Source organism: Astatotilapia calliptera, unplaced genomic scaffold, assembly GCF_900246225.1.
Source record: "Astatotilapia calliptera unplaced genomic scaffold, fAstCal1.2 U_scaffold_8, whole genome shotgun sequence".
Classification (NCBI taxonomy): domain Eukaryota; kingdom Metazoa; phylum Chordata; class Actinopteri; order Cichliformes; family Cichlidae; genus Astatotilapia; species Astatotilapia calliptera.
In genome coordinates this window covers 117501-139816 of record NW_020535822.1, presented here as the reverse complement: position 1 = coordinate 139816, position 22316 = coordinate 117501, and the positions used below count along the sequence as shown (strand labels likewise).

The window sequence follows — 22316 nt, the reverse complement described above, 5'->3', positions numbered from 1 at the left end:
TTATAAATCATTCTGTAACCTGCCTTTCAATTCTCATCAATTATTTCCATTATGTATGCTTCCCTTGGACAGTATATATAATGATATATAATACAAAAGACTGCTTGCAGTTTCATTGCCATCCAAATTATTTATATCTTAATCAGTTAGTGAAGTCAGACGCAACAAATTATGTATTATTGTAGGGTCTACCTTACAATTCAATTCAATTCAATTTTATTTCTATAGCGCCAAATCACAACAAAAGTCGCCTCAAGGCGCTTCATAGATACAGAGAAAAACCCAACAACCATATGACCCCCTATGAGCAGCACTTTGGCGACAGTGGGAAGGAAAAACTCCCTTTTAACAGGAAGAAACCTCCGGCAGAACCAGGCTCAGGGAGGGGCGGGGGCCATCTGCTGCGACCGGTTGGGGTGAGAGAAGGAAGACAGGATAAAGACATGCTGTGGAAGAGAGACAGAGGTTAATAACAGATATGATTCAAAGCAGAGAGGTCTGTTAATACATAGTGAGTGAGAAAGGTGACTGGAAAGGAAAAACTCAATGCATCATGGGAATCCCCGGCAGCCTACAATACAATATAAAGCACCTCGAGAAGAATGTTGTTGTGATTTAGCGCTGTATAAATAAAATTGAATTTAGCTACAGGCATGTGTTAAGGATGACCTGCAGTTTTCTAAATTCAGCCAAATTGACATTATTGTATGTGGCCCTAAAAGTGTCAGAAGCATCGTCTCTGACGAGATACTTTTTATGATTTACATTACCTCAGCCTCCAGCAGGACCCTGAAATTATTTTGGACTATTTATTTTCTAGCTCATGTTTCTCACACCTGATGCAGTAAAATTTTCAGTTAGACGTTATCTTTGATTTAGAACCAACATTAAATCCACAGATCTAGCTTTAGATCTAGTTAAATCACAGTTAACTGCCTCCTTTTGTCCCAACACATTTCCATCTGGTTTCTACAAAATCTGTAAAATAACCTCGGTAACCTTTATTTTAATGGAGAGATAAAGAAGGTGACCTGTGCTGCTGCTTTTAGGGGCTGTGAATGTGACTGTGTCTGCTGAGGCCGTAGCGTCCCATGTGTCATGCGATAATGAGGTTGTGAGCGTACCAGACAGAGGTCGCATCGACGTGGTCACCAAATCTCTCATAGTGAAGGTCAGTGTCATAAATACGAGACGAGAAAAACATTTTTACTCATAAAATTTAAATTGTTACTCATTTTAAAGATACTTTTCCTCAGGCTGAGGGAAGTGAGACGACAAAGACGTACAACTGGCTTCTTTGTCCAAAAGGTCAGTGTGATGTCCATCAGTTACAAAGTTTAAATAAAGAAATGACCTAAATGCTCAAAGTTAGCAGTGGAGTGCACTGTGTACATAAAATGTGCCAAATTTTCATCTTTTACTTTCACAAAATGTAACGATATGTGCTGAAGATCAGGCCACCTGGTGACTTTGGACAGTAACTCTGTTGTAGTCGTGACTTCCTGATTGGACGTTTGTTGTGTCTGTACACAGGAAGCCCGCTGACGGAGGAAGCAGAGATACAGCTGCCTGAGAATGTGATAGAAGGATCTTCCCGCACTTCTGTATCAGTCCTGGGTAAACCTCATCATTTCATCTCAATTTTGATTCAGCCAAATAAAAATATGGCAGGTTAAAGCTTTGTTAAAAAGGCAAATTAGTAAAACAACAGAAAATAAAAGAGACGTCATGTTCAAGTAAAAGTAAAAACCGTATTCAGCTTTTAAAAGATGATTTCATTTATAGATAGACCCACGTCTTCCTGGCCTTGTGTGAAACAGAAATGGACCCCAAAAAGGCTGTTTGTGCCATTCTGTGCAGGAAGAACTGCAGTCTAGCTTTAGTCATAAGTGTTTTTGAAACGCTGAGTTTTGGCCCAGTCACACCAGAGGGTTTTCCAGCGCAATCGTTCTGGTCATGCAGAATCATGTCAGTAGGATTTTGACTCGACCACTTTCTGGTGTCCTGGATCATTTTCCATCTTAACCCTCTGGGGTCGACGTATGCGCCGACACGTCAAAATCACATGACCAATTTAAGACAACACAGCTACAAGATAGTGAGGGGATTTCTTTCTCTTGTTGGAGAAACGGCTCTTTTGGCTCGGCGCATTAAAAAGAGCCAGGACTTTCAGCTCCCAACCGGCTCTTCAGGTTGTTTTGTTGCTTTAATTAATTTATTATCAACAGCAAAATAAAATCATGCACAAAAGAAATTACTAATGTGAAAAAAAAAAACATGGATTTATTTATATGTTTATATATTGCGTGCTTTGTGGCCCCTAGAGACAATGAACAAAGTCCAAAACACATTTCTAGCGTTAACTGACCTTCAAAACAGAGCTACCTAGATCACTTAAATTACACAATTGAAATCATATATGTATTGTTCGTGTATTTATACACAAGCACTCATATATATTCAAATAATTTAAAAAAAATGTTCTTTTACCTGTTACTACCACACACCAAATCCGGTTGTTGGTACTTGCTGGCTTGTGTAGGTAACAAAAGCTCAACACTGCGCCCAGCATCCTGGAGCCCTTCTGTTGTGTTTTTACGTGTTTCTGAGTTTTTAAGTGTTTTGGACTTTGTACTCTTTTTTGTCTCTAGGGGCTACAATAAATATACTTTTATTTATTCACTCCACATAAAATGTAATAAATAAATAAATACAGAATCACATTTCAACTTTTAACTATTTACATTTTCAGCTTTTTCCTTTTAAACAAATTTAAAGTGAAACAACACAAAACACTGCAAAGCTACGCCACACAGCCCCAGAGCATCACACAGTTGGTATGATGTTCTTTCTATGAAATGATGCGTCACTTTTAAGCCAAATGCAACAAAACTCAAAAGTTTTTCTCTTCAGTCCATAAAATATTCTCCCAAATATCTTGTGGCGCATGGAGATGTTTTTTGGCAAATGTGAGATAAGCTTTTGTGTTCTTCTTGGTCAGCAGTGGTTTTGTCCATGAATGCTGTTTTTGCCCCGTCTCCTTTGTATTGTTGAATCGTAAACTCCGACCTTTACAGAGGAAGGCAAGGCCTTCAGTTCTGGGTGTTGTTGGGATTCGCTTGACTTTTTCGGTGAGTCGTCGATGTGCTTATGGAGTAATTTCGGCCACATCTTTTCTAGTTTTCTCAGTTGGTGGATAATGGGTTCCAACATGGTGCACTGGCGCTCCAAAGCTGTAGAAATAGTTTTTAATCCTGTCCAAACTGATAGATCTCAAGACTTCTCGCCTATTTTAGAATTTGTTTTGGTCATGGCAACGACGTGTTTCTTCTGGACGTCTTTTAGCCTGCTTCCCTTTGTCAAACAGATTGTACTTGAGTGATTTCTTGATCCAGCAGGTCTGGCCTTAATCAGGCCTGGGTCCTGTTGGTGAAATGAAACTCAGTCTTCCCAGAAATATTTGGTTAATCACAGTCAATCTACGATTTTCAGTTTGGATGTTTTTTCGCTCAGCAAATGAAATCATCATTTAAAATTGCATATTGAAGTATTCAGGTTATCTCTGCCCAATAATACAAAGTTGTTTTACGCTAGTTTTGTTAGTTTTAGTGAATCAATGTTTTTGATCAGGTGACATCCTCGGCCGGGCTCTGAAGAACCTGGATGGATTGCTGCAGATGCCGTATGGATGTGGGGAGCAGAACATGGCTCTCCTGGCCCCCAACATCTACATCCTCCACTACCTGAAAGGCACACAGCAGCTCACCGCAGCCATCATGGAAAAAGCTACTAACTTCCTCACCAGTGGCAAGTTTTTATTGTTTCCTCTAAGAAGGAAATCATTTGAATCACTTCAACACACACGGTTCAAGAAACAAGCCGACAGGAGGCAGAACATTAGCCACAGCTCTTGGTCAAATGTGTCATTTTCCTCATCTGTCAGCAAGAGTCATTGAATTTCCCAAATCTCGATGTACACATGCAGATCCATAAACAAATGGAGTCCAATCATCACCATAGCAACAATGTCTCGATCATGGTGTCCCTGTTGTTACAGGATACCAAAGACAGCTCAACTACAAAAGTGCTGACGGTGCTTACACCACATTTGGAACAGGACCAGGAAACACTTGGTGAGAACATCACTGATCAAACATGTCACAAACCAGAGAGGTTACACTGGTTTTTAAATGTCCCACCAAACAGAAGACGTTTCTTGAAGTTTGACTACCCATTAATAACATAAACATGTCTACCTCTAATACTTAAAATAATTCTCCATTTAATCCTTTGACTAAGCCAACATTAACAATACCTTTTGGTTAATACTGTGTAATTTAGTAGGTAGGAAGGAGCATTAGAGCCACATAACAATGTTATTGATCATTATTAGAATAAAGTCAAATTTTAAAGCTTAAAGTTATTTTACTTTAAGAAAAAGTCTAAATACTATTTCAATAATAAAGTCTTAATACTGTTTTGTGAAAAAAGTCAAATTCAAATCTAAGAAAACAGTTGAAATGATTGTTGTTTCAAACGACTGCTATACCCTGTATAAAATGCCTTGAGTAGATGTAGTGAAATAAATCAGTGGTCTTGTGATACAGCATAGATCCTCTTTATTCCACGAGCGTGGAACCATCGGTATCCTTGCATCTGTACATTAGCAGCCATTTCCTTTTATACAAATCTAACCACATGCAGCTTTCTGCACCACTTTCTGCTTTTCAGTGTACTTGTACTTACTGCCACGCTGTTTTTATTGCTACAATGACATCAGTTCCTTCCTTGTTACTAAAACTGAGTCTGAAGTACGATTTCACTAATTCAGAGGTTAAAGCAACCGTGGCAGTTTGTCCTGAAATAACTGTGATATCCACATTTCTGCTTTTGTCTCAAAATTCAAATTTAACCTTGAAATTTCAAGTTTATTTTCAAAATGATCAGTATTTCTTTCTCTTAATGTGACCTCACAGCCAAACATTTCCATCATTGTAAGACGTGTAAGTGTTGTTTTCTTTCTGTCAGGCTGACTGCGTTTGTGGTAAGAAGTTTTGCCAAAGCTCAGTCTTTCATCTTTATTGATCCCAGAAAGATCGAAGAGTCTAAGACCTGGCTGCAACATAAACAACAAGAAAATGGCTGTTTTGAAAAGTCTGGGAAACTCTTCCACAACGGAATGAAGGTAACCTGCAGTTCTTCGCTGTTAGACTGTGGAAACAGCCTCCAGTCTGGATTTAACAAATTTTATTAATAATGTCATGCATACATGGAAAACACTGTACTACATACTGTAATAGCTCACATCAGTATATTCTATTATTTTATTTAAGAAATAATTTCTATACATCTTGTTCCATTCACACCAGCACTGCTTTCTATCTAGCATTCACACATATTTATACTAAATACAAAGTATGCACTAGAGACCAACTTGGGATGAGTATATTGCCCACAAATATTTGGCATGCAGGCTGGAGCAGCGGGGAATCAAACCACCAACCTTCTGATTACTAGATGACTCAGGTTTCCAGGTTAAGAAAAAACACCTGTATGAAGACACTAAACATACATTTAGTATTTGTATAAACATACTGCCTAAATCATTGAACTCTTGAGGAGGGTGGATTTCAGAATCAGAATCAAAATCAAAAACTTTATTGTCATTGTCATGAGACCAACGAAATTAAGAATGGTCCCCGATCATTGCATCATCCCTAGCAATATCAAAAAAATAAACAAAACAATAAAATTCAATAAATAAAATAGATAGAATACTTAACATACTAAGTATTCCCACAGTCATGCTCCAGACCGTGCATAGATTAACACAAGAGTGGCATGGTGGACATTTTTGTAGTATTCAGATGTGTTATTGCAGTTGGGTAACAGCTGTGTTTGAGTCTATTAGTCCTTGCTCTGATTGCCCTGTACCGTCTGCCTTAGGGCAACAGTTCGAACAGGGAGTGGCCAGGATGTGAGGTGTCTTTTATGATGTTTTGGGCCTATCGAAAACAGTGGGCGTTGTTTGACTCTTTACTAACTTTAAACCCCACCATAACAATTTCTCACTGACAAACTTCTATGCATCCATTTAAACATGCGAAGCCAGCACAAAATCACACACATACCCCTACAGCAAAGCTTTAACATAACCACAATGCAACTCCTCCCTTAAACGGGAGAAATCACCCTAAATCAACCAACTCTATATAAAACGTCAAACAAAGATAAACCACAAACATTTCTACACTTCTGTGTCTTCCACGCAGCACTATAGGCAGAAAAACACCAATTACTCACAGTCTACAACAAAAGAAAAACCTGCTCTTTTCACAACTCTCACAGCTAAAGTCAAAACTCTTACCCAGTGCCTCTGAAATAATAGAAAATCACCAAATACTCGGTTACTCTTTTCACTCGCGCCCTCTCACTCCCTTCTTCCTCATACAGCATACACGCTCGCTCCCGCGGACCCGCTCGGCCCCGCGGGCTCACTCGGCCCCCACCTTTTTTCCCTCACAGAGACAGAGAGAGAGACCCTTTTCTTTTTTTTTATTTCTCCAGCACACATACACACACAGAATCCCAACTGAGAGAAAGAGGGAGAGAAGAGAAAAGAGTTGTAGAGAGGAAGTTTTTTAGCAGGAGTCTCAGATCTAACAGATTTATACAACTTATTTACACACACCGGTAATTTATAATCTATATACACACGGGCCCGCATAGACGTCATACCAGAAGAGGTTACCCCTAACTTTTTGACTAATTTAAAAGCACCTATAGCCCAGGCCTCGCCTTGCTGGTCAATACACGCCTCGGGAACGCCCTCCCGATAGCGCTCAAATTCCTAAGAAAACACCATATGCCAGAACAACTTTATCTCAGTTCTCTATTTCTCTGCTGGTGTTGCTAAATTTTTGACTAATTTAAAAGCATCTTTCAGCCCAGAGCCTCGCTCTTGCTGATCAATTACCCGTTTCAAGTACGCCGCCTTGAAAACGGCCTCATTACTAAGTTCTAGTACTTTAAAACTGCTTCCCCGCCCGGACACCCGGAACTCCACCAGCGGCGTGAAATATCCCAGATCACGCTTTTGGCTTTACTTAAAGTTCACAAGCTCCTGACGTTTAAATAGGAGGCAGCCGGTCCGCGACTCTACCTGCCAATTAATGCAGTATAAGACACTCACTCCTAGAATGCCTGGCCCTTAAGGGCGTCCCAAGTGCCCCCGGTAGACCAAACCGAGCTTTAAACATAACAACGCGTCCGTTGCATGTGGCGTCTGCCAAAACGCTGAACAACTGCATTCCTAGGGGCCGCGCCCCAGTCCTAATTAATTTTACTTATTTTAAAAGCCTCACTGTGGGTACCCTGCCCTCCAGTTTAATTACCTGAGACCCAAAACCGCGTTTCTGCTACTCAATCAAAACCAAATTATCCCTACACTACCGATTGACTGGCTGGCATTCCCAGTCAACCCACAGTTAAACCTCTTAAACCGTATTTATTTGTTTCCACACACCTTAAACCGTATTAACTTAAACACATAACTTCTTAACTCAAAATTCACCCCCAAAATAAACAGCAATGCATTTAGTCCGTTCACTATTCCCTGCCTTTAACACTAATTACCCCAAAATCACCCCGGACAGAACAGAAGCCCCACTGAGTGAACCTTTAATTTAGCGCTCCATTTCCAATTCGGCACCTTTGGAGATCCATCAACAGGCGGTGCTTACCTCTCATATTTCGGGGCCCATCACTCAGTGAAGCCCTGGCCGTCCGTCTGACACCACTAGACCGTCAGCCAGGCTCCTTAAAATATCCCTCCTCAAACCGGTGTTTCGGCACCAGATTGTCAGGGTTCGAATTTGAGGAAGAGACAAACGACTGCATGGTCTCAGTAGATGTCAGAATAGTGATTTTTATTATACATATGTACATATGGGGAAGATGAGCATCACAAGCCTTTTGAGCCGATCTCCCCCGAACAAGCATCTCACAAGGCTTTTATTACAATGATGACGTCAAGTCACATGATAAGTATCAGTCAGTTCTCAGAACTCAGGAAGTTCCCCTCACTCCACAAGTTCTCCTTATAAGGCCTCCAGATGTTTCCACTCAGCCCAGCACTCAGAGAAAACCAGTGTGTGTTGTGTGTATATCTATTCGTGTCTATTGTGAAAGTATATCTATCAGAAAACTGTCCTCAGACAACCCTCCTATTCTTACTAAGGGTGTGTGTACACATTCATGTGTTGTATAAGAGCGTGCATGTACTTTCAAGGCCTGTGTACGTGCAGAACTGAACATAGAACCAAGGCAGGGTCCAGCCGGCCCCACAGGCTTCTGAGTGATTACAGAACTGTGAAACAGCTTTAAGCAAATAACATGAATAGTACAAAACAACAATAGACTGATTAAAGTACTGATAATCTGTGTAGATTAATGTTAACATAGATATGGTCCAAAGATTATTCTGTCAACTGGTTCAACAATGGTAAATGATTAATGATTGATACTTCTGATTATAACTGTGATCATAAGAATACAAAATAAAATATCTCCTGGTCACACTACACAAACTGTTTATAAGGTTGGGGAAACCTGAGGTGAAGAAACATCCATCTCACTGGAAATACAATGTCCAGATGAACAAAATCAACTTCCTGTTCATCTCTTTAGCTGGATGTTTGAACATGCATGAAGACATTGATGATACTAAAACCACATGCAGCTGAAAATCATTTTCATGACTTCATATCCCTGAATGTTGGTGCACTGATGATAAAGTGTCTATGATGTCTTCTGTTGACAGGGTGGTGTATCTGATGAAGTGACTCTCAGTGCATACGTTACTGCTGCCTTCTTGGAAATGAATACATCCCAACATGTGAGTAGAGTCAAATAATATCAAGGTATTCAACAAAAAAAGGAGTAGAGTTTGTGCTGCTGAGCCATGGAGTTAGGTTTAACCAGCAGTCTAGCACCCTGCTGGTATGTGCTGGATTGTCTCTGGGGCATCTTTACACAGCCTGCACCTGGGGTCTTGCCTGGTGTGATAGACCCCAGCCTCTATGGATCTTGTACTCAGAGCTTGTTCCTGTGCTGCCATGATTAGTGCCTCTGTGCTGTCTTTCAGTCCAGCTTTGTCCAGCCACTGGTAGGATTTCTGGGTATCATCTACTTCCTCTATCTGCTGGTGGTACATACTGTGCAGGGGCCTGTCCTTCCATGATGGTTCCTCGCCTTCCTCCTCTTTCTTGAGTTTCTGCTGCCTGAGGTATTCACTGAGCACGCTGTCAGTTGGAGCCATCTTCCTCGTACTCGTGAATATTCGTTGTTTCATCTTGGAATGTGGTGCTGACACTCACCAGTCCCTGGCCTCCTTCCTTCCATTTAGCATGCTGGACTCGGGGTGAAACCCTCCATGCATGGTTAGGAACTTTCTTGTCTTGATGTCAGTGGCTTCTATCTCCTCCTTTTGCCAGCTTATTATCCCAGCAGGGTACCTGATGACGGGCAGGGCGTAGGTTTTGATAGGCCGGATCCTGTTCTAACATTCAGCTGACTCCTCAGGATTTGCCTGACCCTCTGCAGGTACTTGGTGGTTGCAGCTTTCCCAGCAGCCTCTTTGGGGTTCCTATTTGCTTGTTGGAGTACTTGTAGCTGTCCTCTATGTCTGCAATGTTGCCTTCTAGTAGTTCGATTCCCTCAGTTCTGACTCTTTGTTACCATCCGACTACACTTCTCCAGTCCGAACGATATTCCAATGCCGTTGCTGTATATCCTGGTGGTGTGGATCAGTGAATCGATGTCTCGTTCACTCTTGGCATACAGCTTGATGTCATCCACGTACAGGAGATGGCTGACAACTGCTTTATTCCGTAGTCAGCATCCGTAGGGACAGAGCATCTCCTTGGTAAATGGTGATTGTGCTATGGGCTTGAAGTTGGCCTCTAGTGTTGTATGCCACATCCCCATTGAGTTCTTGATGAAGGCTCTTAAAGTCCTGTTGATCTTGTACAGGTCTAGGCATTCCAGGATCCAGCTGTGGGGCATTAAGTCATAGACCCTCTTGTAATAAATCCAGGCAGTCTCGGCTGATTGTTACCAGTAGCTGGTGTTTTGCACCTCTGGTATTCTTGCCAACGAGTGGGGCACAGGAACATGTGTCTGTTCATCTTAGCCACTATGATGCCTGACAGGAGCTTCCATGTGGTACTGAGGCAGGTTATTGGTCAGTAGTTGGATGGGACCGATGGGACCGATCCCTTCAAGACTGTCTGGCCTAGTTGGATGGGACCGTTCCCTTCAGGATTGTCCGCCCTACAGTTAGCCATTCTGGGTGTCTCTCGTCAACTAACAGCTGGTTAATTTATGCTGCCAGATGCTCATGGAGTGCAGTCAGGAAGGAACAGTGGGCTGGGGGGTCAGTTCCTTAATCGTAATTATGTAAATTCTCATGACCATTGATCAACAACCACTGACCAAAACCCACTGATCAAGGACCACTGATCAATGGCCAATGAGTACCATTCACAGAGAGTTGGGGAATGGCTGCAATCACAGCATTGTAAGATGGTGACAGATGTACCCTTATGCCCCCTCCTCGTTTTTCATGTAAATGGCCTCCTTGACCCTACACTCAAACCAGCGTTCCTCCCTGTCCAGGATGTTACATCCTCATCATTGAAAGAGTGTCCACTGGCCTGTAGGTGTGAATAGACTGCAGAGTCCTGGCCTGACGAGGTAGCTCTTCTGTGTTGTGCTATCCTCTTAGCAAGAGGTTGTTCGATTTCCCCGATGTATAGATCCTGGCAATCCTCCTGGAACTTAACACCGTACACTATGTTACTCGGTTTGTGTCGGGGTGGACCAATTTTTGGCGCAGCATGTTTTGGGGTTTAAAAGCCACAGAGACACAGTGTTTAGAAAAAAATGTGCCTCAGCTGCTCTGATACTCCTGACACGTACGGGATCACTACAGGTTTTCACTTAGGCAGCAGTTGTCCTTCTCTCCTGGATCGGCTGGAGCTTAGGTTTACGGTACACATCAGCTTTTAAATGTCCTCCATTCCTGATGGAAATCTCACAGTCTAAGAAGACTAACCTGACACTTTTCATATCCTCCCTGGTGAATTTGATGTGTTGTTCCACCGAGTTAATGTGATCTGTGAATTGTGGAACGTCCTGAGAATTGATTTTCACCCAGGTGTCATCCACATACCTGAACTCTCACCAGCAAGGACTGGTATCACCACCCAACCTGTACAGTGTTTTTTCAATATGTTCTTTATATTGTAAATACTACTAGCAGATTGCTCCAGTCTTTGCTTGATCTGTACTTTCCTCTAATCGCTGTGTTTTCTATTATCACGCTGATGTTTTGAGTGACTGAATCAGGAACTCTGCCTCCTATTCTTCTCACACTGGCTTTAATGAATTAAGATTTCTGTTTGTCCATTAAAGTTCTTTGTTTTGATCTTTTAAAGGATCCTGTGATGATCCAGAGCCTGGCTTGTCTCAAGGAGTCTCTCAGTGACCTGAGCAACACCTACACTACAGCTCTGCTGGCCTATGTGTTCACTCTGGCAGGAGACGTGGAGACCCGAGCTCACCTTCTGCAGCACTTAGACACAGTTGCAGTGAGGGAAGGTGAGCCATCCTTTAGCAGGACATCATTCAGGCTTCATTAGCATCACTGTGACTGTTATTGTGTTTGTAGGAGGTTTCCTCTACTGGTCTCAGACAGCAGCAGAAACATCAGCCTCCCTGTCAGTGGAGATCAGTTCTTATGTGCTGTTGGCCAAACTCAGCGCCTCCCCGACTGCTGAGGATCTGGGATATGCCTCTGGTATTATCAGGTGGCTGACTGGGCAGCAGAACTATTACGGAGGCTTCTCCTCCACTCAGGTACGACACCACCCGAACAGCATGAAGCTCATCTTTGAGTACAGTCTTAGACAAAACCAGGGACAGAAGAAATAATACTGAAGCTTTCAGTTTTCTATCAGATATGTAAAACAGATTTGTTTTAGCCAGGCAGAGAAGTTTTTATTCTTTAGTTAGAATAATTAGAACATAGTTAGTTAGAACATGACATTTAAGTCTAAAAATTCATTGTTTTTACAGAATAGCAATGTTACCTCAGACTTCTGTACCAACTACACGTAACAGCCTGTAAATAACAGATCACCTGCGAGTTTATACCTGTAATTTCTATACTTTGATAATTCTCAGTTAAAGATATTTTAACCTGTTTAACGTTTATTTAACCAGGAAGTGAACTTTGGAAAACTTGAGATTAAGGATCTCTTTTGTGAGAGGGTCTCAAAGTGACACAGGCTGTTTTAACTTAATGTCTATTCCACTTAAGCCCATGAAATATGGAGACATATGCTGTGTGTGTTAACCACAATGAATCCATCCTGTAGGACACGGTGGTGGCTCTTCAGGCTCTGGCTCTCTACTCCACTCTGGTGTTCAGTGCTGAAGGTTGGAGCACAGTGACAGTTCAGGCTCCCAGCAGTCAGCTGACGTTTGATGTAAATCAGGGCAACAAACTGCTCTACCAGGAGGAGGCGCTGCAGGACGTGTCAGGAAAATACAGGCTGGAGGTGAAGGGCACTGCATGTGCTTCAGTGCAGGTCAGTGACAGCATCACGTGAGAAGCTCCTGGTTGATGTCAGAGAAAGGGTTTCTTCTTTTTCTTTTTCCTTATACAACTTCAGAGAGCATTAGCATTGTCACATGTAATAAAGCTCATCTTGCACATGTATTTTCATACACAATAAAGACATTAGACCTGGCAGTAATAACTGTAGAGAGTACAATGCTATTTTAAACTAAATTGGAGAACTGAGCAAAAACAAATGAACTTTCTGTCTGTATCAGAATCAGGGAAACTATTAATCCCAGAGGGAAACTGAGTTGTCATAGCAGCAAATATACAACAAACATCAAGCAGTCGTATAAATGAGTGTAGATATAACAGAGATACTCATATTAAGATGAATATAGACATATAGGTATGACTATAAAAGTATGTGTGCTAATATGTGTCATGGTGTAGAACAGTGACAGCAGGGTGCATTGAGGTGTGATTAGTTCTGTTCCACACGTGACCCAAGTGTGTTTCCCAGATTTCTGCCACCTACAACATCCCAACACCTGCTGATGTCACCACTCTCAGTGTGAAAGTCCATCTAGAGGTCAACACCAGTGAATCTGCTAGACCCAAATTCACTGTGCAAATACAATCACTGTAAGTATGTGACAGGTGAGAGGAGCGCTCTTTACCCGTGTGGAGGAACTGCTGGTAGATGAAAAGCAAGTGTGCACACAGGTCAGTATAATCACACTGTTCAAACACAGGTACAGTGGAAAGGAGGAAACTACAAACATGGTGATCCTGGACATCAAAATGCTCTCTGGATTTTCCCCAGACCCCGAGTCTTTGAAGAGTGTGAGTAATTAGACAGATTCTACCAACGAGTGCATCTCATGTGATAATTGTGAGGATAATAATAAAATGATGTCATCTCCTCACAGCTCAAACGTGGCCTCCTGGTGAGTCGTGTTGAGCAAAAGGAGGATCACGTTCTGGTGTACTTAGAGGAGGTAAGTGAAAGTCACCGTGGGGACACCAGATGATGATCTTTGGTACAAACTGTGTCTGCGATTGTTTCTGTCTCGTCCAGTTATCAAAGGACACACCCATCAACCACAGCTTAGAGATCATCCAGGAGCTCCCAGTGGACAACCTGAAGCCAGCCGTGGTCAAGATCTATGACTACTACCAACCAGGTCCAAGTCTAACTAAGCTTTACTCCAACAGCACACTGACACACTTCAGAGGATCCATCAGACTGAACAGTTCATACAAGCTGATGTTTCCATCAGTGACTCAGAGAAATGACACGTTCATGTTTTTCTACCATGTTTCTGTCAGGTGACCAGGCTGAGACCCAATACATGTTTGTCTCGTGAGCTGCAGGTACGAAGCTGTAACAACACACACCTTTCACACACGTTCATGTTCACAGCATCAATGCAAAGAACTTTGAGCTTTTACTAACTTGTATTCTTCGTCTCACAGTTTGAAGAAGGTGTGGCTGGTCCTGAGGTTTAAACCTGCATTTGAATAAAGATACTTTTTCTGCTCACATGTGTGTAAGCGTGTGTGTTAACAGCTCCAGTATTATTAGTGCTTCTTTAATAACAGGCTTCATTATTAATAATCGGCAGAATGGAAAATATAGTGCTGTGAATGCACCGCTGAAACTGGCCTCATGCTGCATTTCTGTCTTTGTGCAGGTTTAGACAAAAACAAAAAGGTGCAAGTGGGCAACAAGTGGGCAACAAGTGGGCAACAAGTGGGCAACAAGTGGGCAACAAGTGGGCAACAAGTGGGCAACAAGTGGGCAAAACATTAAAAAAGCTAAACGTGCTCGTGGGAGACATTCAGTGACAGCTGGCAAGTGACGTCCACGGAAATACAGACAGAAACGTGTGTGTGTCTGTGTTTGTGCGTGTGTGTGTCTGTGTTTGTGCGTGTGTGTGTCTGTGTTTGTGCGTGTGTGCGTGTGTGTGCGTGTGTGTGCGTGTGTGTGCGTGTGCGTGTGCGTGCGTGTGTGCGTGCGTGTGTGTGTGCGTGCGTGTGTGTCTGTGTGTGTGTGTCTGTGTGTGTGCGTGTGTGCGTGTGTGTGCGTGTGCGTGTGCGTGCGTGTGTGCGTGCGTGTGTGTGTGTGTGTGTGCGTGTGTGTGCGTGTGTGTGTGTGCGTGTGTGTCCGTGTGTGTCCGTGTGTGTACGTGTGTGTGTGTGTGTGTGCGTGTGCGTGTGTGTGTGTGTGTGTGTGTGTGTCCGTGTGTGTGTATGTACGTGTGTGTGTGTGTGTGTGTGTGTCTGTGTGTGTACGTGTGTGTGTGTGTGTGTAATCCAACAAACCCTAACCCCGGTGCAGTTGCAAGTGTTGCATTTTGAGGAGAAATTTATTTTGAGCAAAGAAAAGCTAAATTTGAGTGAACAAAATTCATTCCTGCGTCCAAAAACTGTATTTCAGTGTTTGCTATTATCCACACACACACACACACACACACACACACACACACACACACACACACACACACACACACACACACACACACACACACAATCATGAAACTGATCAATGATCAGCTGATCGTCTCTCTTGTTTGTTTATCGCCCACTTTGCGCCAGAAAGAGGACACCAGCGGATGTCGCGCTAAACAACAGCTGCACGTTTAAGCTTGATCAGCTGTTGTTAGAATTTATTTAATATTAATTTCTAGTATCAGCTGATGTTTGCTGGAGCCACAGCTGTAAAAGCTCCTGGTCATGATGTTGGTTTGGTTATCTGGTGAGAGGGAAACATGAAGATGAAACCAGGAGATGTCCTTACTGAATCATCAGAGCTGAACAGGTGATGGAGAAACAGGTTTACCTTTTAGGTGACATGGATGAGTTGAAGTTATGAACTGTTTCTGAGAGACAAATGACACCAGGATCCTTTTCTAAGCAGCTGACAGCTGGTAACTGTGCAGGGGTGGATCTAGGAAATTTTTGCCAGGGGGCAGGTAGGGAATTAACGGGGAGAGGGGGGCACAAAGAAATACTTTTCTTTCTTCTTCTCATTTAAAATGTCTCACTTTTAATAAATAATTATCTGAATCTTACAACAAACAATTGATAGATTGATGCATATATACCATCAGAACAGTGAACATCACTGTCACAACAGTGTTTGTTTTCATTCAAAGACTTTATGATTTTTCCTATAATGGCGGCCGGTCTCTAGTCAAAATGCCCGGGACGATTTTGATGCAGTGAATTAATCTGAGAAGGTGCATTGAAATATAAATGGCCGCGCCAGCAGTGCACATCGCAAATTAGCTTGCGTAGACCCTTTAGTTGTGCCGCTTCATAATGACGACATCTTAGATAACAACCCCCAAAAAATGTATCAGCCACCTACCAGCGAGAGGGACATTGTTATCTTTTCACATTTCAACACTTCAAATGCTCAGCACAGCATCAGCACCGCGGAAATACACGGATACATCCGTAGACTCGAGACAGAATTCACAACGCATTTTCAGGACTTTCAGGTGTATGGACCAATGTTTTATTTTCTGATCAAACCAGGAAGCTTTAATGAGAGTCACTACCATCATTACCTGACAAGGTTAACTGTCTTAACTGCCTGAACCACTTGGCCTGTCGGTACCTATCAGCTGCCTCTGAAGTTTCACAGGTTAACAAAAACCGACAGGACTCCTTTTTCAGTACCAAGCCGGAGGAGTACTCCAGTGTCCACCATTTGATTTGGAGGTTACCAAAACGAAAGCCATCAATGACCTTGTGGCCGGGGCTCAGCGAAACAGCTTCAGCAATGGAGGTGCTGTACATGGTCCATTCAAACTCAGAATCAGAATACTTTATTACAGTTTTTTCTGAATGCTTAAACCCTAACTGTGATTCCTGTAGCACAATCTCTAAAACTATTCAGACTTATAGCAAAACCACTCACTGAGTTTGCAAAACTAAAAGCACAAAAACTGCTTTGCACTCAGTTTGCAATTTTGTAACACACACTTTGCAAAACTGTAGGCACAATTCACTGCACAACACTCAATTACCAAATTTCCAACACACTCCTAGCAAAAGTATACACATGTATGGCTATCATTAACACTAATTTGCCAACTGTCTGGCACACTTTCACATGTGAAAACTTTTTTAGATAATTAGTTCACTTTGCAATCAGCCTAAGCACTATAATACAGGTAAGCTGTGTGTGCGGAGTACAATGGAGGGAGCAGGAAGAGTGAGAAGTAGAGGAGGCCGAGGAAGAGGACGTGGAGGTGAAGAAGTAGGATGAAGAGGACGACAAGGACAAGGAGGAGCAAGAGGAAGACGAGGAGGAGGGAGAGGAAGATGAGAAGGGGGGAGAGGAAGGGTAGGAAGAGTAAGAAATAGAATTGCTGATGACATCAGAGCTACAATAGTGGACCATGTAATCAACCGTGGAATGACCCTGAGGGAAGCTGGCCAACAGGTCCACCCTAACTCGAGCCGCTACACTGTAGCAAGTACCATAAGGACATCTTGAAATGAGAATCGGTGAGTACAGTCACTTCGCACTAAGATCTGTAGCACTGCCATATGCCAATGAGAAACACACCAATACCATTGATGTAAAAATACTGAAATTGTTACTTTACAGAGTTGCTAGATGACCAGATGCTGGGGCAGAGGAAGCATGTTCACTGCAGACCAAGTAACCCATATAGTCATTATGGCGATTGCAAATAATCCTATACTTGGAAATAAACACTTGTGTTTGTTTTGATGTGTTTGAATAAACACCAGTACTTGAAGTTTGGATCCCTCTATGCTTATGGATCTATGACAGAAGTATGAGCTCAAACTGACATGGCCTACCTTGTGCACAGAGAAAGCAAAAGCCAGATGTGTTTTGTATTCATACCATCAGTGTGCAGTTGGCGCATTGTGTGCTTAGTAGATGATGGCTTGTGTGTACTGTTTGATACGGAAACACCATTTTTACAAAGGTGTGAAGAGTTAATCTAGCTGTGTTTGCTTTTGCAAGAGAACTACAATGTTTTGATGATTGGGTGACAGGTTTTCTTATTTGTGTGAAGAGTTTTGCAAAATTAGCCAATAGTTACAAAAAATGTGCTTAAGCAATCAGAAAAAACTGTAATCCTGAAGGAAATTAGGGCCCCGGTCTCCCTCAGAATGCTGTTGAAGCTCTACTGAAGTAGAAGATCTCACGGACCATCCATTCCAAGAGCACCCTCACTATGTTTAGATGTGCCACCTGATCCAACTCAGCACCAGGTGTTTATCAGTTGACAGCTCAGCCCCTCTATTCAACCATGTCCAGTACATTAGGCTGCAGATCTGATGATACGACTACAAAATTGATCATTGACCCGTGGCCCACAGTATCTTGGAGCCACGTGCACTTATCTAATTTATTTATTTGATTAACATTTAAATCTCTCAGTGAATACAGAATAAAGATCTACCACAAAGCAAGAAAGCAGGAGATAAGGCTAGTCAAAAAGCTATTAGCAGAAGCAAAAGAGAACAATAAAGCGTCTATAATGAATTCTTGCTCAGGACATCTTTTGTTTTGTACAGAATAGCAACGGTTTTTAACTTTTTTGTTTTCACATTGTCACGGATCCGGTTCCAGGGACTCGGGGTCCGTGAAGAGTGTGGACCATTATTGTTATTGTTATTGTTATTATTATTGTTGTATTGGAGGTATGTTTGCTGCACTGTGCTCTTGTGTTCCATGCTGGTGTGTGTACGTGTGTGTGTGGCTGGAGGATGAAGGACAGCTACCTGCAGGCCTGATGGGTGTGGCCCTGCCAGCTGCTGGTCACGCCTAGGTTCCCACACACCTGCTTCTGATCAGGCTCGTCGGGGGAGCTACTTAACAGAGCGAGGGAGCTTCCTCCGGTGCAGGATCGTTGAGTTAGACTCCATGTCAGTGTTTATAGTGCTGTTCAGTGTATGCCTGCTGGAGTTGGTGCCATAACAGCTGCGTCTGTCGTTTTTCCTCAGGAAAGCGGAACACGGGACTGCAGGATGCACGGGGTGTGCGTAGGCACAGGAGCAGAGAGCACGGAATACCAGCACTTGGGACAAGACACAACACAGGAGTTGAGGGAGCACTCTGGAGACTTATTGCATGGTGTACATTTTCCCCCACTGTAAATAAATGCACTGTTCATTGCACTAAGTCCAGCGTTTGGGTCCAACATCCCCCACGGTCTGCCACCCAGACCGTGACACACATGGTTTATATGGGACTTCCAACAAAGCTTATCAATTATCTCTCTAGAAATGTTTTTTCGTACACGTTTTCAATTTCAATTCCATTAACCCTGATTTTAGATACATTTTTCATTTGTCTGGTGCCAAAAATAATACATATTATTTCATTTATATTTAACAATAACTTATTTATATGAAACCATTTTTTAGTATATTCTCCACTGTTCTTTTCCACTCTAGTCAGAAGCTGTTCCAGGTTATTACCTGAGCAATACAGAGTGGTATCATCAGCAAACAGAACACATTTTAACAGTTTGGAAATATTACATATATCATTTATAGTTCATTATGGACAAACTGTGGTTTGCACAGAGGTCCCTCAGTCACACCCCTCCAGCTCTCACTGTTGTTGCACACATGAGTGTTTAAGTCTCCCAGTAATAGCGTCACTAGATGGAGCACCCTAAAGCACCCAGAGGATATGTTGAGCAAAGCTGGAGAAGCTTCAGCTTAAGAGATCATTGTTGGCATTGCTGTGATTCTTTATGTGATTCACTGACTTGGTGAGTAAAGTGTTACTCTTATTCAAACTGGTTTTGTGCCTTCTCTCAGATTAGCACCAGGTTTATAAACTTGCTAGCTAGCTAGTGTTAGACTGGTGTTGCCTCTCGGCTCATGGTGCTTAAATTAACCCACAGCTTAAAAAACCTTATATAAAATCTCTCAGTGAAATTTTCTGTTGATTGTTTGAAATAGAAAAGTGAGCAGCTACTAGATAAGAGCCGAGACGAAACTTATTCTGAAGGTGCAGCCGTTAGGGGTGGGGCTTGTTTTAATCCACTTTTATAACATGGACTGTACATTCTTAACCTCTGTATTTATTTTAATTTTTTATGGTTGTTTTTGGACATCTGTGACATCTATTAATGTTAAATCTAGTCTTTCTTTAGCGACATAAGCAAACTGTTTTTACATTTAATGAACATTTCTGTTTTATCCATCCATCCATCTTCTTCTGGTTATCCAGGGCTGGGTCATGGGGAAAGCAGCCTAGGCAGAGAAGCCCAGGCCTCCCTCTCCTCAGCCACCTCCTCTAGCTTGTCCGGAGGAACACCAAGGCATTCCCAAGCCAGCCAGCTGAGAGATGTAATCTCTCCAGCGTGTCCTGGGTCTGCTCCTGGCTCTACCCTGAGCCCCTCCCGTATGGCTGAACGTCTCACCCTATGTAATGATGACATTTCAATTATGTGTTTTAAAAAGAGACCACCTATTTCTTTGAGGCTCTGAATCAGCACTCCACACACCACATCAAACTCTTACAAGTCTAGAAGAGCAGCTGTTGGACAGAAAGACATCAGCTGAGTGGGAAGGATTTTGGTTAGTTTACTTCCCACAATATGTTAGTAGCTGTCACATTTATGTTAATCAGGCTGAACTTTAATCATACTTTAGATCAAACTGCTTTACTTGCTGCTTCCTTTATGCTTTAGTTTCCTGTCTTCTATTATTAGACCTGAGATGTGACTGCTCTGTGCTGTTGCTGATGACTCCAGTTAATCCTACAAGACATGCTGTGTAAGTAAATACAACGACAGTTTGGTCTGCATTCATTCAAAGATCATATCCCACAGACTTAGTTTAGAGAGTCCACACTGTCTGCACTGTATATAGTGAAGTCTGCAACTTTTTGAAGGGTGAAATTTGTTTTGTGGCCAAATTATTCTGCAGATCATCAGAATGAAAGTTATTGGCCATGTTTGCAGAGCCCTTTTTAAAATGATGCTTTCCTGACATCATTGTGTATCGGCTGGCTATCCAGACTGACAAGTGGGACAGTGAATGTCACCTCTCCAGTGAGGAGGGAGCCTGAGATTGAGAGTGTAAACTGAGGTCTGTTCTATAGGAAATTCAGAAAAAAATGTTTTAAGAAAGCAAATAAGTTGGTGTTCTAAAATATATGATTGTTTGCTTCCAGGACACCAGGAGAGAGGAGTCGTTCATCACAGAAGGTGTGGTCAGTGAAGATGGTCACTGGCAGGTCGAAGGTCATTGCATCTCCAGCCCACATCCACTGCCACTGTACTGAAGGGACGTTAAGACTTTCTTCTGCACTTACACTCTAAAAACTAAAACTGAGATTACTTTAAATTTTTGAAGCAACACTTTTAAACTAAAGCTTAAACATATTAAGTTGAAATGAATAATTGTAGTCGTTACACGAACATAAAAAAATGGAGTAAATAACACTGACATGCTTGGTCATGTAACTGAAATATAGATGGTCAGTTAATCCAAAATGTTGTTCCATTTACTTAATATTGTAAAATTAACATAATCAAAATTGTAATTAATATTAAATATGATAAATGACCTGTATTTGTACAGCACTTTTCCTAGTCCCTCTGGACCCCAAAGCGCTTTACACTACATTCAGTCATCCACCCATTCACACAGTCGTGATGGCAGCTACATTGCAGCCACAGCTGCCCTGGGGTGCATTGACAGAGTAGGCCTGTTGGTGACCGAGACTGTCGGAGCTGGGGCTCGAACCTGCAACCTTCCGATTACAAGAAGAACTGCCAACTCTTGAGCCACGATCGCCCCCTAACATTCATATTTGAATGGTAGTCTAAGTCTACAAAACCAAACAAAGTAGTTGAGTGTTTCATAATACATGTATGAAAAATGACCACATGTTAACATTTTTCCAAGTGAAAATGTAAATTTCATAAACATGGCAATAACTCGAAATAAACAAGCACTAAAAAGAAGGGAGCCTTTCCCCTTTTAGCTCAAAGCCTCACTTACGTGAAGGATGAATGTCAAACCAGGAGAGCAAACACAAACGCTCAGAGTATTTAAAAAACAAAATGAACAATACAATGAAAAAGGCTCATGGTACTCAATTACTCTACGTTATCGTGTATTACTTGCACTTTTCAGTTGTAGTTGCTGTCAATAAATAATATTGATTTGAATAATTAATGATTTTAGTACAAGATTCTGAGGAGTATAGATACCTATTTCTCAAATATTTTGATTCAATTTCAAACAAAAATATTAAGCACATGCAAAGAAGGTATTCTGTGAACCACATACTGAATTTATTGTCTGAGATAAATGTAAATAAAGACCTTAATTTAACACAAACACGTATGTTAACATTTTAGAGATTTATTTGAACTTATCAAACTCAAATAATTACTAAAAGGATATTCATAGGTTTTATCAGGCTCATCTAACTTATATTTATAGTGATATTTACCAAGCCTCTGAATTACTTTTTAGAGCTAACACACAGACAGGAGACAACCAATCCCACTCACATTCACACCATAATAAAGAAATTAAGTGTAAGAACTTTTTACCCAAACAAAGCAGTTTAGAGCTTTTAAAATGAAAGGATGTTCGACCGTATCAAACGTCTTATAAAAGGCTAAAAAAAGAATCACACCATCATCTTCGATTGAGTGACTAT

The 22316-nt window shown here is 41.8% G+C and overlaps 1 protein-coding gene and 1 long non-coding RNA gene across 3 annotated transcripts in view; both read left to right on the top strand.

The window, feature by feature from the left end:
• Nucleotides 1-14171, top strand: part of LOC113018410 (alpha-2-macroglobulin-like) — a 37531-nt gene extending 23360 nt beyond the window's left edge. The window contains exons 14-29 of the mRNA XM_026161472.1: nucleotides 1050-1171; nucleotides 1257-1308; nucleotides 1534-1617; nucleotides 3631-3807; nucleotides 4058-4133; nucleotides 5029-5185; nucleotides 8822-8896; nucleotides 11499-11661; nucleotides 11732-11919; nucleotides 12441-12653; nucleotides 13149-13270; nucleotides 13381-13471; nucleotides 13558-13626; nucleotides 13707-13812; nucleotides 13958-14002; nucleotides 14105-14171. Of these exons, the coding sequence (XP_026017257.1) occupies nucleotides 1050-1171; nucleotides 1257-1308; nucleotides 1534-1617; nucleotides 3631-3807; nucleotides 4058-4133; nucleotides 5029-5185; nucleotides 8822-8896; nucleotides 11499-11661; nucleotides 11732-11919; nucleotides 12441-12653; nucleotides 13149-13270; nucleotides 13381-13471; nucleotides 13558-13626; nucleotides 13707-13812; nucleotides 13958-13995 (1733 nt within the window). The 3' untranslated portion in view covers nucleotides 13996-14002; nucleotides 14105-14171. The remainder of the gene's footprint in view (nucleotides 1-1049; nucleotides 1172-1256; nucleotides 1309-1533; nucleotides 1618-3630; nucleotides 3808-4057; nucleotides 4134-5028; nucleotides 5186-8821; nucleotides 8897-11498; nucleotides 11662-11731; nucleotides 11920-12440; nucleotides 12654-13148; nucleotides 13271-13380; nucleotides 13472-13557; nucleotides 13627-13706; nucleotides 13813-13957; nucleotides 14003-14104) is intronic.
• A 5992-nt stretch (nucleotides 14172-20163) lies between these two features.
• LOC113018409 (uncharacterized) lies at nucleotides 20164-20864 on the top strand. 2 transcript variants are annotated; one of them, XR_003271786.1, is made up of 3 exons: nucleotides 20164-20215; nucleotides 20350-20413; nucleotides 20814-20864. It is a non-coding gene; the product is annotated as an uncharacterized LOC113018409 (long non-coding RNA). The 2 variants fall into 2 exon arrangements; XR_003271785.1 differs by lacking the exon at nucleotides 20814-20864 and adding an exon at nucleotides 20567-20700.
• Nucleotides 20865-22316: the final 1452 nt, after the last annotated feature.